The 14,234-nt window shown below is 39.2% G+C and overlaps 1 protein-coding gene across 2 annotated transcripts in view; it reads left to right on the forward strand.

The window, feature by feature from the left end:
• Nucleotides 1–14,234, forward strand: part of LOC137256058 (protein white-like) — a 71,718-nt gene that overhangs the window by 22,611 nt on the left and 34,873 nt on the right. For both annotated transcript variants that reach the window (XM_067793739.1, XM_067793740.1), the window contains exons 3-4: nucleotides 2,819–2,867; nucleotides 13,515–13,701. In XM_067793739.1, the coding sequence (XP_067649840.1) occupies nucleotides 2,819–2,867; nucleotides 13,515–13,701 (236 nt within the window). The remainder of the gene's footprint in view (nucleotides 1–2,818; nucleotides 2,868–13,514; nucleotides 13,702–14,234) is intronic.

Genomic DNA, 14,234 nt, shown 5'->3' on the forward strand with positions numbered 1-14,234 from the left:
CCGAACATACTCTTCAGAAATTTAACCCACGCCCCATCACCTGTCATTTCCAATGTGACAGGTATCTCATGATACGATTGGTCATAAATAACAAATCAGCCACAATATTGAACAGTTAAGATACAAAACGTCCTACTCGGGAACTTTGATGACGCCCATCCCATGACCCTTTGTTTTATGTATGTGCAAGGAAAAGCATTACACAATATGTATGCATGTATGTTCGTATATATTTCTGCGTTAAATCTAGATGAACCAAAGCGACAAACTGAATCTGTTATATGTAAGTCACAGACTAGCTTATTAATACTTTCCTGAAAATATTCCGTATACACTAGCAATGTATCAGCGAAAACGCTTCTTTCATAGATTATTACGCATGTGCGTAAATTCGTCTTTACTGCCATTGACATAGATGTTTTGAACAATTTAACCTCACACAATGATATGAGAGGGACATCATTTGGTTTAAGTATGTCTTACATACAAGGAAACGGACTGGCAAACATCAAATGCAGATGTTGAAGCTGTGATGTGTTTTTGTGCGTTGTCTTTATGAGGCCTACCATAAAGACTTGTTCCAAGGACGATAACACTTTATGCACTAGTTGTGTTGTACAAATGGTACCGTATACCATTCTTGTCAGTTGTTGGGCACAATGTGTGAAGCCCGCGCGATATTGCTAGAATATAGCTAAAATCGCCGTAAAACTAAATTCACTCATTCTCTTCAAATTGTTGCATTTCAGTCGTTATTCTTTTACATTTCCAAAATACTAAGACATGTGTGTTCACCATCTGAGAACGAATACACTCATCATAGTGTCAGTCTACTCGCATATGTCTTATGTGTTTCTTTCATACATCATTACAGTAACTGATGTTATGTTTACAATACACAAATTGTTGCATGAGAGTTGACACAGCCGAAACACAACATAGCCATTGGTCAACGATAAAGCCAATAATCAATCTCTACCCTATCACTTTGAGTGTCCACACGTGCTCTTCAGAAATTTAGGCCACGCCCCATCACCTTGCCCTTCCTATGTGACAGGTTCTCACGATACGATTGGTTAAAGTATCAGCCAATATAATGAGTAACTGAGATATAATGCGTTACATTCGGGATATTTTATCCCATGACATGACGGGAAGCTTTGTTTAGCATCGAGTAATGATAAATGTATCATGCAGTATGTATGTGTATGAGTGGTGATGTATGTTTGCAGCGTTAAGTTAAGATGAACAAAGTGTGACAAACTATAAATCTCTATATGTTCCATGTTACTTACACACCTATTGATACTTTCCTTGAAATAGTCAGTAAGCACGAGCAATGTATTGGCAAAAAATATAGACGATTATAATGCAAGCCCCCCTCTTTTTAAACTCTATTATAAATAATATGTTATAATTCAGTCCATACGATGAGAGAGACAGGAGGAATTTGTATATTTGTTCATCTCGTACGTACAAAGACCGAGTAGGTGTTGATAAAAATACAGCACACACTGGCAAAGGGGTATGAGAGAGACAGGTAATAAATTACATGAAATGCTGTAATATATGTATTCACATTGGCCTCTTTCCTATTTACATCTTTACGACACAATTAAATAATCAGTACTTGTTTGTGAGACTAGACAGTTTCCTGTCATATCGGAGACCTGCCAGGGAAATCAGGCATGATTAGCGCTAATTAGCCTCGTGCAGCAATCAGGCAGTCAGCAAGGGGTGCCAGGTGTTGGGCAGTGGAGCGGCTCCAGGGCTTAATGAGTTAAACCGCTGGACTTCCCTACCACCCGTGTTTAGAATGAGATAAAAAATGACAACAGTGAAGAAATCAGACTTTTTATAAACATATCACTAATATTTAAATATATATTAGAATGTATTTGCATACACTTTTAAAATATATTCATCTTTAAAGAATAAATCTGAGTAGCTTGAAAGTACTTAGAAACACAGTAACACAATAACACTGATGTCAGGGTTCATGCATGTCAGTGCCCATGCTTGTAGTGGAGGGGACTAGGGGGATAGGACCTGATGTAGGGGTTCATGCATGTCAGTGCCCATGCTTGTAGTGGAGGGGACTAGGGGGATAGGACCTGATGTCAGGGTTCATGCATGTCAGTGCCCATGCTTGTAGTCGAGTGGACTAGGGGGATAGGACCTGATGTCAGGGTTCATGCATGTTAGTGCCCATACTTGCAGTCGAGTGGACTAGGGGATAGGGCCAGATTATTTTATTTACAGACTGCTGTTGTAGAGCTTTACTGCTTAGTGTGGTATTAAACAACAAACAACAGCAGTTACACAGAAACAGATTAGAAGACCCCCAACATTTAAAGCACAATATGTTAAGAAATATTTTTCTTCTGGGTTTATGATATCCAGTAGACTGAGCCCAAGGGAGTAAAAGTAGTTTGAGAACCCTAAGAACACCATAAGTACCAATACATAATACCGATGCATTATTAACATATTCAAGAATTTACGTGGAGCAGTGCTTGAAAATGGCTCTTGGCATTCATGGGCTCAACAAGGACTGGTTGGCTTGCAGTCAGTGTAATGTGTCTGAGTGGGGCATGGTATCTCAGTGAGCTGAGCACTATAAGTTGGAGCAAAATATTCCTAAGTATAATGTTAAACACCATTACACCCCACCTCACCGCAGATTTACCTTAAGAAATGTTTTCAGTTTGTGGTATTATGTCTCATGAAAATTAGATGTTTGCTAGGCACACTGTGAGCTACTGTACCTGTCATATGATGTTGACAGCCATGTACACCTGTGCTTTGTGTGTTTCAGTGACAGGACTTGTGAAGCCAGGGACACTGCTGGCCATTATAGGAGCTAGGTGAGTGTCATTAATACACCCACCATCTCTCAGCTCACCATATCTCATGTCATCACCACTCATATCATAACCTCTCATGTCATCATCTCTTATGTCATCACCTCTCATGTCATCATCTCCCATGTCATCACCACTCCTGTCATCACCACTCATGTCATCACCTCTTATGTCATCAACCACTCCTGTCATCACCTCTCATCTCATCAGCTAAAACATCATCTCATGCATCATCACCTCTCATGTCACATCTCTCATGTCATCATCACTCCTGTCATCACCTCATGTCAGCATCTCTCATGTCACATCTCTAATGTCATCATCACTCCTGTCATCACCTCGTGTCAGCACCTCTCACGTCACATCTCTAATGTCATCATCACTCCTGTCATCACCTCATGTCAGCACCTCTCACGTCACATCTCTCATGTCATCATCACTCCTGTCATCACCTCATGTCAGCACCTCTCATGTCACATCTCTCATGTCATCATCTCTCATGTCACCACCACTCCTGATAATTTGCTAAACAACTTTTTCATTTTTAGGACATTCAGCTAAAACGTTGCAGTCTTTTCTGATTTTTTAATTATGGTGTATACTGTTTTTCAAGATTGCAGTTCATCTGTCCGTGTTTTTAGTGAAATGGACTGTAAATAGTAATTTTGAAAAAATTAATAAAAGGACCCCCAGAGACTTTCTCCATTTTCGGACTGGTTGTCTAGACTTCCACATATTCAAATGGCCTATCTTGGATATGTATGTTTTAGGGTCTGTGTTGGCATATGGTATATCAAATAGCATATTGTGTCGTGAGGTGTAGATTCATGATAAATTGTTGAATTGTGGTTCCCCATTAATCTGTATTTATGAACATTTGTGATAATATGATGTTATGTTCTATATTCATTAGCTGGTGTATATATACATGATGATGCAGATGGTATTATGCATGGTATTTATTGATTTCAAGACAAAGGTGGTTCCAGAATTGTGATAAGTGGTAGGGCTGAGGTTTTGATGTGCTGTTAACACGACAGGCGTCCAACAGACTAAAATCTAGTCTCTGAAATGAACATACTTTACTAAAAAATAAGTTCATAGTGAAAAAATGTATAATGAAAAGAAACCCTGAAACTTTATGTGGAGACACAGAAGCTCTGGAAATCTAGACTTGCTACATTTTCTACACTTGCATGGGCTTTCTTGAAATATTTGCTTCAGGGTCTGTATGACCGACTAGGTGTCCACTTGAACAATGAATAATTAATATGACCATTTCATGTTGAGTATGACATGAGCAGGGTCAGACATGGCCATAACGCAGTAAAACATCATACAGTGATATCAGGATAGCATATCTATTGCAAGTATGGATTATGAATACACAATGTCATTTAGAAAGTGGTCATATGTATGGTATATGATGTATGGCATTACTATAGAAACTGCAGTGGCTGGGTGGCTTCCATCCCTGACTCTTTGTGCTTGCCACACTCTAGAAGTATGGACTCAAATCCCAGAACAGAACCTAACAGAAGTACTACAAACTGTAGGTTCCTGTGAATGTGTATAAATATAACACATGGAATGTCGATTAGTTGGACTGGATTGGTATGGTTCCATAAGGAATCAGTTTCGGTGTGACTTCCGCAAGGTATGTGACAGTTGTGTGGGAGAATGGCTCTGTCCTGAGTCCTTCATGCAGAGAAATGTGTCGACTTAATGATACTGACTAATGCTTAGTTTCTGAATATGTAATATATAATATATTTAGATTGTAACAAATATGATCTGTGGAGGTCCGCGGTAGAATAGGTCTTCAGCAACCCATGCTTGCCATGAAATGCCCCTATGCTTGTTGTAAGAGGCAACTAACAGGATTGGGTGGTCAGACTTGGTTGGCACATGTAATCGATTCGCAATTGCGCAGATGCTTATGCTGTTGATCACTTGATTGTCTGGTCCACACTCGATTATTTACAGACCACTGCCATATAGCTGGAATTGCTGAGTGCAGTGTAAAAAAAACGTCACTCACTCACTTGTAACAAATAAACAGTTCCAGGGAAACCTGAGATCTAGACTTGCTTCATTTAGGACTTAAGCATTACAAAGAAGGCTAGGCTGCAGGGAAAATAATTTGATATTGAGCGTCATGGAACAGTGCCACCTTTCAGAATCTCTCTTTAAACATACCAGTTTCAGGAGCAGGACATCTAACCACACTGGTTACATGAGCAGGATATTTAACCACACCAGTTACATGAGCAGGACATTTATCCACACCGGTTACATGAACAGGACATTTAAACACACTGGTTACATGAGCAGGACATTTAACCACACCAGTTACATGAGCAGGACATTTAACCACACTGGTTACATGAGCAGGACATTTATCCACACTGGTTACATGAACACGACATTTAAACACACTGGTTACATGAGCAGGACATTTATCCACACTGGTTACATGAACAGGACATTTATCCACACCGGTTACATGAACAGGACATTTATCCACACTGGTTACATGAACAGGACATTTAACCACACTGGTTACATGAACAGGACATTTATCCACACTGGTTACATGAACAGGACATTTATCCACACTGATTACATGAACAGGACATTTATCCACACCGGTTACATGAGCAGGACATTTATCCACACTGGTTACATGAGCAGGACATTTATCCACACTGGTTACATGAGCAGGACATTTATGCACACCGGTTACATGAACAGGACATTTATGCACACTGGTTACATGAACAGGACATTTATCCACACTGGTTACATGAACAGGACATTTATCCACACTGGTTACATGAACAGGACATTTATCCACACTGGTTACATGAGCAGGACATTTATCCACACTGGTTACATGAGCAGGACATTTATCCACACCGGTTACTTGAGCAGGACATTTATCCACACCGGTTACATGAACAGGACATTTATCCACACTGGTTACATGAACAGGACATTTAACCACACTGGTTGCATGAGCTGGACATTTATCCACACTGGTTACATGAGCAGGACATTTATCCACACTGGTTACATGAGCAGGAAATTTAAACACACTGGTTACATGAGCAGGAAATTTAAACACACTGGTTACATGAGCAGGACATTTAACTACACCGGTTACATGAGCAGGACATTTATCCACACCGGTTACATGAGCAGGAAATTTAAACACACTGGTTACATGAACAGGACATTTAACCACACTGGTTAAATGAACAGGACATTTATCCACACTGGTTACATGAGCAGGACATTTAACCACGCTGGTTACATGAACAGGACATTTAACCACACTGGTTACGTGAGCAGGACATTTATCCACACTGGTTACATGAACAGGACATTTAAACACGCTGATTACATGAGCAGGAAATTTAACCCGGGATGTTTAATCAGACAATGTTTCATCAGTATCTTAGGGCTTATTGAATTTAGTTTTTTATTAACTAGTTGCCTACAAAAGCTGTCCTCAATCACATCTAACTATAGTATAGTTTCAATACATAGATTCGCACAGCTGCTTGCAGGATAAATACTAATTTTTGCCGTGTACACAGAAAAAATATATTAGATTTAGCTGTAACATATGCTTGTTAATAATATCATGCTCACTAACATATGAAGTATCTAGATACTGGATATTAAATATAGCCATATGTTATTTTGGCTGGCTCTATCATGTTCAAACTTAGAGTCTTTATTTAAATCAACCATTTCACGTCATTATTTGTCTGCCTGTGCATCTTCCACCCATCAAACTCTTTTTTATTTCATTTTCAATATTTTCATTTACATGCGTAGATGATTAGGCGTCCATTACCATTGATTATACTGTAAATCACGAACAATTTGCATCATGAAATATTTGCAAATGACGACCAGCGGACCAGATTTTACACATTTTTGAAGTTACTTTTATGATCCATTTCCATGATAGACAAGATGATGAAAGATTTTATGTTAAGTTGTGATGTTTGATGACACTGGCTATGTTCCACAGAATTATTTTAGCAATAAGGTGACCTTATCGACTTTACCATAGACTCATGATCACTCTAGTGCTTGGGTGACCATATCTACTTTACCATAGGCTTATGATCACTCTAGTGCTTGGGTGACCTTATCTACTTTACCATAGGCTCGTGATCACTCTAGTGCTTGGGTGACCTTATCTACTTTACCATAGGCTTATGATCAGCATAGTGCTTGGGTGACCTCATCTACTTTACCATAGGCTTATGATCACTCTAGTGCTTGTGTGACCTCATCTACTTTACCATAGACTTATGATCACTCTAGTGCTTGGGTGACCTCATCAACTTTACCATAGACTTGTGATCATCATAGTGCTTGGGTGACCTCATCTACTTTACCATAGACTCATGATCACTCTAGTGCTTGGCTGACCTTATCTACTTTACCATAGGCTTATGATCATCATAGTGCTTGGGTGACCTCATCTAATTTACCATAGGCTTATGATCATCATAGTGCTTAGGTGACCTTATCTACTTTACCATAGGCTTATGATCGTCATAGTGCTTGGGTGACCTTATCTACTTTCCCATAGGCTTATGATCATCATAGTGCTTGTGTGACCTTATCTACTTTACCATAGGCTTATGATCATCATAGTGCTTGGGTGACCTTATCTACTTTACCATAGACTAGTGATCATCATATTGCTTGGGTGACCTCATCTAAGTTACCATAGGCTTATGATCATCATAGTGCTTGGGTGACCTTATCTACTTTACCATAGACTCATGATCATCATAGTGCTTGGGTGACCTTGCCTACTTTACCATAGACTCATGATCATCATAGTGCTTGTGTGACCTAATCTACTTTACCATAGACTTATGATCACTCTAGTGCTTGGCTGACCTTATCTACCTTACCATAGACTCATGATCATCATGGTGCTTGGGTGACCTCATCTACTTTACCATAGACTTATGATCACTCTAGTGCTTGGGTGACCTCATCTACTTTACCATAGACTTATGATCATCATAGTGCTTGGGTGACCTCATCTAATTTACCATAGGCTTATGATCATCATAGTGCTTGGGTGACCTCATCTAATTTACCATAGACTTATGATCACTCTAGTGCTTGGGTGACCTTATCTACTTTACCATAGACTTATGATCACTCTAGTGCTTTGCTGACCTCATCTACTTTACCATAGGCTTGTGATCACTCTAGTGCTTTGCTGACCTCATCTACTTTACCATAGGCTTGTGATCGTCATAGTGCTTGGCTGACCTCATCTACTTTACCATAGACTCATGATCATCCAAGTGCTTGGGTGACCTCATCAACTTTACCATAGACTTATGATCACTCTAGTGCTTGGGTGACCTCATCTACTTTACCATATGCTTATGATCACTCTAGTGCTTGGGTGACCTCATCAACTTTACCATAGACTTATGATCATCATAGTGCTTGGGTGACCTTATCTACTTTACCATAGGCTTATGATCATCATAGTGCTTGGGTGACCTTATCTACTTTACCATAGACTAGTGATCATCATATTGCTTGGGTGACCTCATCTAAGTTACCATAGGCTTATGATCATCATAGTGCTTGGGTGACCTTATCTACTTTACCATAGACTCATGATCATCATAGTGCTTGGGTGACCTTGCCTACTTTACCATAGACTCATGATCATCATAGTGCTTGTGTGACCTAATCTACTTTACCATAGACTTATGATCACTCTAGTGCTTGGCTGACCTTATCTACCTTACCATAGACTCATGATCATCATGGTGCTTGGGTGACCTCATCTACTTTACCATAGACTTATGATCACTCTAGTGCTTGGGTGACCTCATCTACTTTACCATAGACTTATGATCATCATAGTGCTTGGGTGACCTCATCTAATTTACCATAGGCTTATGATCATCATAGTGCTTGGGTGACCTCATCTAATTTACCATAGACTTATGATCACTCTAGTGCTTGGGTGACCTTATCTACTTTACCATAGACTTATGATCACTCTAGTGCTTTGCTGACCTCATCTACTTTACCATAGGCTTGTGATCACTCTAGTGCTTTGCTGACCTCATCTACTTTACCATAGGCTTGTGATCGTCATAGTGCTTGGCTGACCTCATCTACTTTACCATAGACTCATGATCATCCAAGTGCTTGGGTGACCTCATCAACTTTACCATAGACTTATGATCACTCTAGTGCTTGGGTGACCTCATCTACTTTACCATATGCTTATGATCACTCTAGTGCTTGGGTGACCTCATCAACTTTACCATAGACTTATGATCATCATAGTGCTTGGGTGACCTCATCTACTTTACCATAGACTCATGATCACTCTAGTGCTTGGCTGACCTTATCTACTTTACCATAGGCTTATGATCATCATAGTGCTTGGCTGACCTCATCTAATTTACCATAGGCTTATGATCATTATAGTGCTTGGGTGACCTTATCTACTTTACAATAGACTTATGATCACTCTAGTGCTTGGGTGACCTCATCTACTTTACCATAGGCTCATGATCATCATAGTGCTTGGGTGACCTTATCTACTTTACCATAGACTCATGATCATCATAGTGTTTTCGTGACCTTATCTACTTTACCATAGACTATTGATCACTCTAGTGCTTGGGTGACCTTATCTACTTTACCATAGACTTATGATCATCCTAGTGCTTGGGTGACCTCATCTACTTTACCATAGACTTATGATCATCCTAGTGCTTGGGTGACCTCATCTACTTTACCATAGACTTATGATCGTCATTGTGCTTGTGTTACCTCATCTACTTTACCATAGACTTATGATCATCATATTGCTTGGGTGACCTCATCTAATTTACCATAGACTCATGATCACTCTAGTGCTTGGGTGACCTTATCTACTTTACCATACACTCATGATCATCCTAGTGCTTGGGTGACCATATCTACTTTACCAAAGGCTTATGATCACTCTAGTGCTTGGGTGACCTTATCTACTTTACAATAGACTATTGATCATCATATTTCTTGGGTGACCTCATCTACTTTACCATAGACTCATGATCACTCTAGTGCTTGGGTGACCTTATCTACTTTACCATAGACTTATCATCACTCTAGTGCTTGGGTGACCTTATCTACTTTACCATAGACTTATGATCGTCATAGTGCTTGGGTGACCTCATCTAATTTACCGTAGGCTTGTGATCATCATAGTGCTTGTGTGACCTTATCTACTTTACCATAGACTTATGATCATCATATTGCTTGGGTGACCTCATCTAATTTACCATAGACTCATGATCATCCTAGTGCTTGGGTGACCTTATCTACTTTACCAAAGGCTTATGATCATCCTAGTGCTTGGGTGACCTTATCTACTTTACCATAGACTTATGATCACTCTTGTGCTTGGGTGACCTTATCTACTTTACCATAGACTTATGATCGTCATAGTGCTTGGGTGACCTTATCTACTTTACCATAGACTTATGATCATCCTAGTGCTTGGGTGACCTTATCTACTTTACCATAGACTTATGATCACTCTAGTGCTTGGGTGACCTTATCTACTTTACCATAGACTTATGATCGTCATAGTGCTTGGGTGACCTTATCTACTTTACCTTAGACTTATGATCATCATAGTGCTTGGGTGACCTCATCTACTTTACCATAGACTTATGATCATCCTAGTGCTTGGGTGACCTTATCTACTTTACCATAGACTTATGATCGTCATAGTGCTTGGGTGACCTTATCTACTTTACCATAGGCTTATGATCATCATAGTGCTTGGGTGACCTTATCTACTTTACCATAGGCTTATGATCATCATAGTGCTTGGGTGACCTTATCTACTTTACCATAGGCTTATGATCATCCTAGTGCTTGGGTGACCTTATCTACTTTACCATAGACTTATGATCGTCATAGTGCTTGGGTGACCTTATCTACTTTACCATAGGCTTATGATCATCCTAGTGCTTGGGTGACCTTATCTACTTTACCATAGACTTATGATCGTCATAGTGCTTGGGTGACCTTATCTACTTTACCATAGACTTATGATCATCATAGTGTTTTCGTGACCTTATCTACTTTACCATAGACTTATGATCATCATAGTGCTTGGGTGACCTCATCTTCTTTACCATAGGCTTATGATCATCATAGTGCTTGGGTGACCTCATCTTCTTTACCATAGGCTTATGATCATCATAGTGCTTGGGTGACCTCATCTTCTTTACCATAGGCTTATGATCATCATAGTGTTTTCGTGACCATATCTACTTTACCATAGACTTATGATCATCATAGTGTTTTCGTGACCTTGTCTTCTTTACCATAGGCTTATGATCATCATAGTGCTTGGGTGACCTTATCTACTTTACCATAGACTTATGATCATCATAGTGCTTGAGTGACCTCATCTTCTTTACCATAGACTTATGATCATCATAGTGCTTGGGTGACCTCATCTTCTTTACCATAGGCTTATGATCATCATAGTGTTTTCGTGACCATATCTACTTTACCATAGACTTATGATCATCATAGTGTTTTCGTGACCTTGTCTTCTTTACCATAGGCTTATGATCATCATAGTGCTTGGGTGACCTTATCTACTTTACCATAGGCTTATGATCATCATAGTGCTTGGGTGACCTTATCTACTTTACCATGGACTTATGATCATCATAGTGCTTGTGTTACCTCATCTACTTTACCATAGACTTATGATCATCATAGTGCTTGGGTGACCTCATCTAATTTACCATAGACTCATGATCACTCTAGTGCTTGGGTGACCTTATCTACTTTACCATACACTCATGATCATCCTAGTGCTTGGGTGACCATATCTACTTTACCATAGACTTATGATCATCATAGTGTTTTCGTGACCTTGTCTTCTTTACCATAGACTTATGATCATCATAGTGCTTGTGTTACCTCATCTACTTTACCATAGGCTTATGATCATCATAGTGCTTGGGTGACCTTATCTACTTTACCATATTCTTATGATCATCATAGTGCTTGTGTTACCTCATCTACTTTACCATAGGCTTATGATCATCATAGTGCTTGTGTTACCTCATCTACTTTACCATAGACTTATGATCATCATAGTGTTTTCGTGACCTTATCTACTTTACCATAGACTCATGATCACTCTAGTGCTTGGGTGACCTTATCTACTTTACCATGGACTTATGATCATCATAGTGCTTGTGTTACCTCATCTACTTTACCATAGACTTATGATCATCATAGTGTTTTCGTGACCTTATCTACTTTACCATAGACTCATGATCATCATAGTGCTTGGGTGACCTTATCTACTTTACCATGGACTTATGATCATCATAGTGCTTGTGTTACCTCATCTACTTTACCATAGACTTATGATCATCATAGTGCTTGGGTGACCTTATCTACTTTACCATAGGCTTATGATCATCATAGTGCTTGGGTGACCTCATCTACTTTACCATAGACTTATGATCATCATAGTGCTTGTGTTACCTCATCTACTTTACCATAGACTTATGATCATCATAGTGTTTTCGTGACCTCATCTACTTTACCATAGGCTTATGATCATCATAGTGCTTGGGTGACCTTATCTACTTTACCATATTCTTATGATCATCATAGTGCTTGTGTTACCTCATCTACTTTACCATAGACTTATGATCATCATAGTGTTTTCGTGACCTTATCTACTTTACCATAGACTCATGATCATCATAGTGCTTGGGTGACCTTATCTACTTTACCATAGGCTTATGATCATCATAGTGCTTGGGTGACCTCATCTACTTTACCATAGACTTATGATCATCATAGTGCTTGTGTTACCTCATCTACTTTACCATAGACTTATGATCATCATAGTGTTTTCGTGACCTCATCTACTTTACCATAGGCTTATGATCATCATAGTGCTTGGGTGACCTTATCTACTTTACCATATTCTTATGATCATCATAGTGCTTGTGTTACCTCATCTACTTTACCATAGACTTATGATCATCATAGTGTTTTCGTGACCTTATCTACTTTACCATGGACTTATGATCATCATAGTGCTTGTGTTACCTCATCTACTTTACCATAGACTTATGATCATCATAGTGTTTTCGTGACCTTATCTACTTTACCATAGACTCATGATCACTCTAGTGCTTGGGTGACCTTATCTACTTTACCATGGACTTATGATCATCATAGTGCTTGTGTTACCTCATCTACTTTACCATAGACTTATGATCATCATAGTGTTTTCGTGACCTCATCTACTTTACCATAGACTTATGATCATCATAGTGCTTGGGTGACCTCATCTACTTTACCATAGACTTGTGATCATCATAGTGCTTGTGTTACCTCATCTACTTTACCATAGACTTATGATCATCATAGTGTTTTCGTGACCTTATCTACTTTACCATAGACTCATGATCACTCTAGTGCTTGGGTGACCTTATCTACTTTACCATAGGCTTACGATCACTGTAGCCTTTAGGTTATCCGACTCTACCATACCTTCAGATCAGTGACTAATAGACTATTATTTCATTGTAGTGGCGCTGGCAAGTCAACACTGATGAACGTCCTGACTGGCCGAAACATTGTGCAGTATATCGTAGAAGGAGGGATAAAAGTGAATGGAGTAGATGTTGGGAGTGGCATAAAGAACATCTCCGCCTACGTACAGCAGGATGAACTGTTCCTGGGAACACTGACTGTCAGAGAACAACTCGTCTTCAGGGTACGTATTGTCATATCACCCAGCATGATAGATTATCAAGACGACAGTATGAAAGACACTGTGGAAACAATATCAAGATGTACCCAGAGTAATCTGTTCTTATTTATCAGAAGATCATGAAAATCCAGGTTATCTGTTCTTATCTGTCAGAAGATCATGAAAATCTGGGTTAGGATTGGTCGAAGTAACCCAATTCTTGTCTTGTAAGAAGTGACTAACAGGACTTGGCGGTCAGACTTGCTGACTTGGTTAACACATGTCATTGTATCCATTTTTTGTGTAAATTAATGCTCATGCTGTTCATCACTGGATTGTCTGGTCCTTACTCAATTATTTACAGACCACTAACATATAGCTTGAATAATGATGAGTGTGGTGTAAAAGAGAAAAGCAAAATCTTAACCACTATATAGTTATATACATTCAACTCAAAGATTGTTAAAGATCAAGCTTTAATGCTGTCGAAATATCATCCCACAAATGTAGATTGCCAGCAAAAATGTCTCAGTACATCCTGACAGATGAACCCTCTA

Source organism: Haliotis asinina, chromosome 11 (genome assembly GCF_037392515.1).
Source record: "Haliotis asinina isolate JCU_RB_2024 chromosome 11, JCU_Hal_asi_v2, whole genome shotgun sequence".
Lineage (NCBI taxonomy): Eukaryota > Metazoa > Mollusca > Gastropoda > Lepetellida > Haliotidae > Haliotis > Haliotis asinina.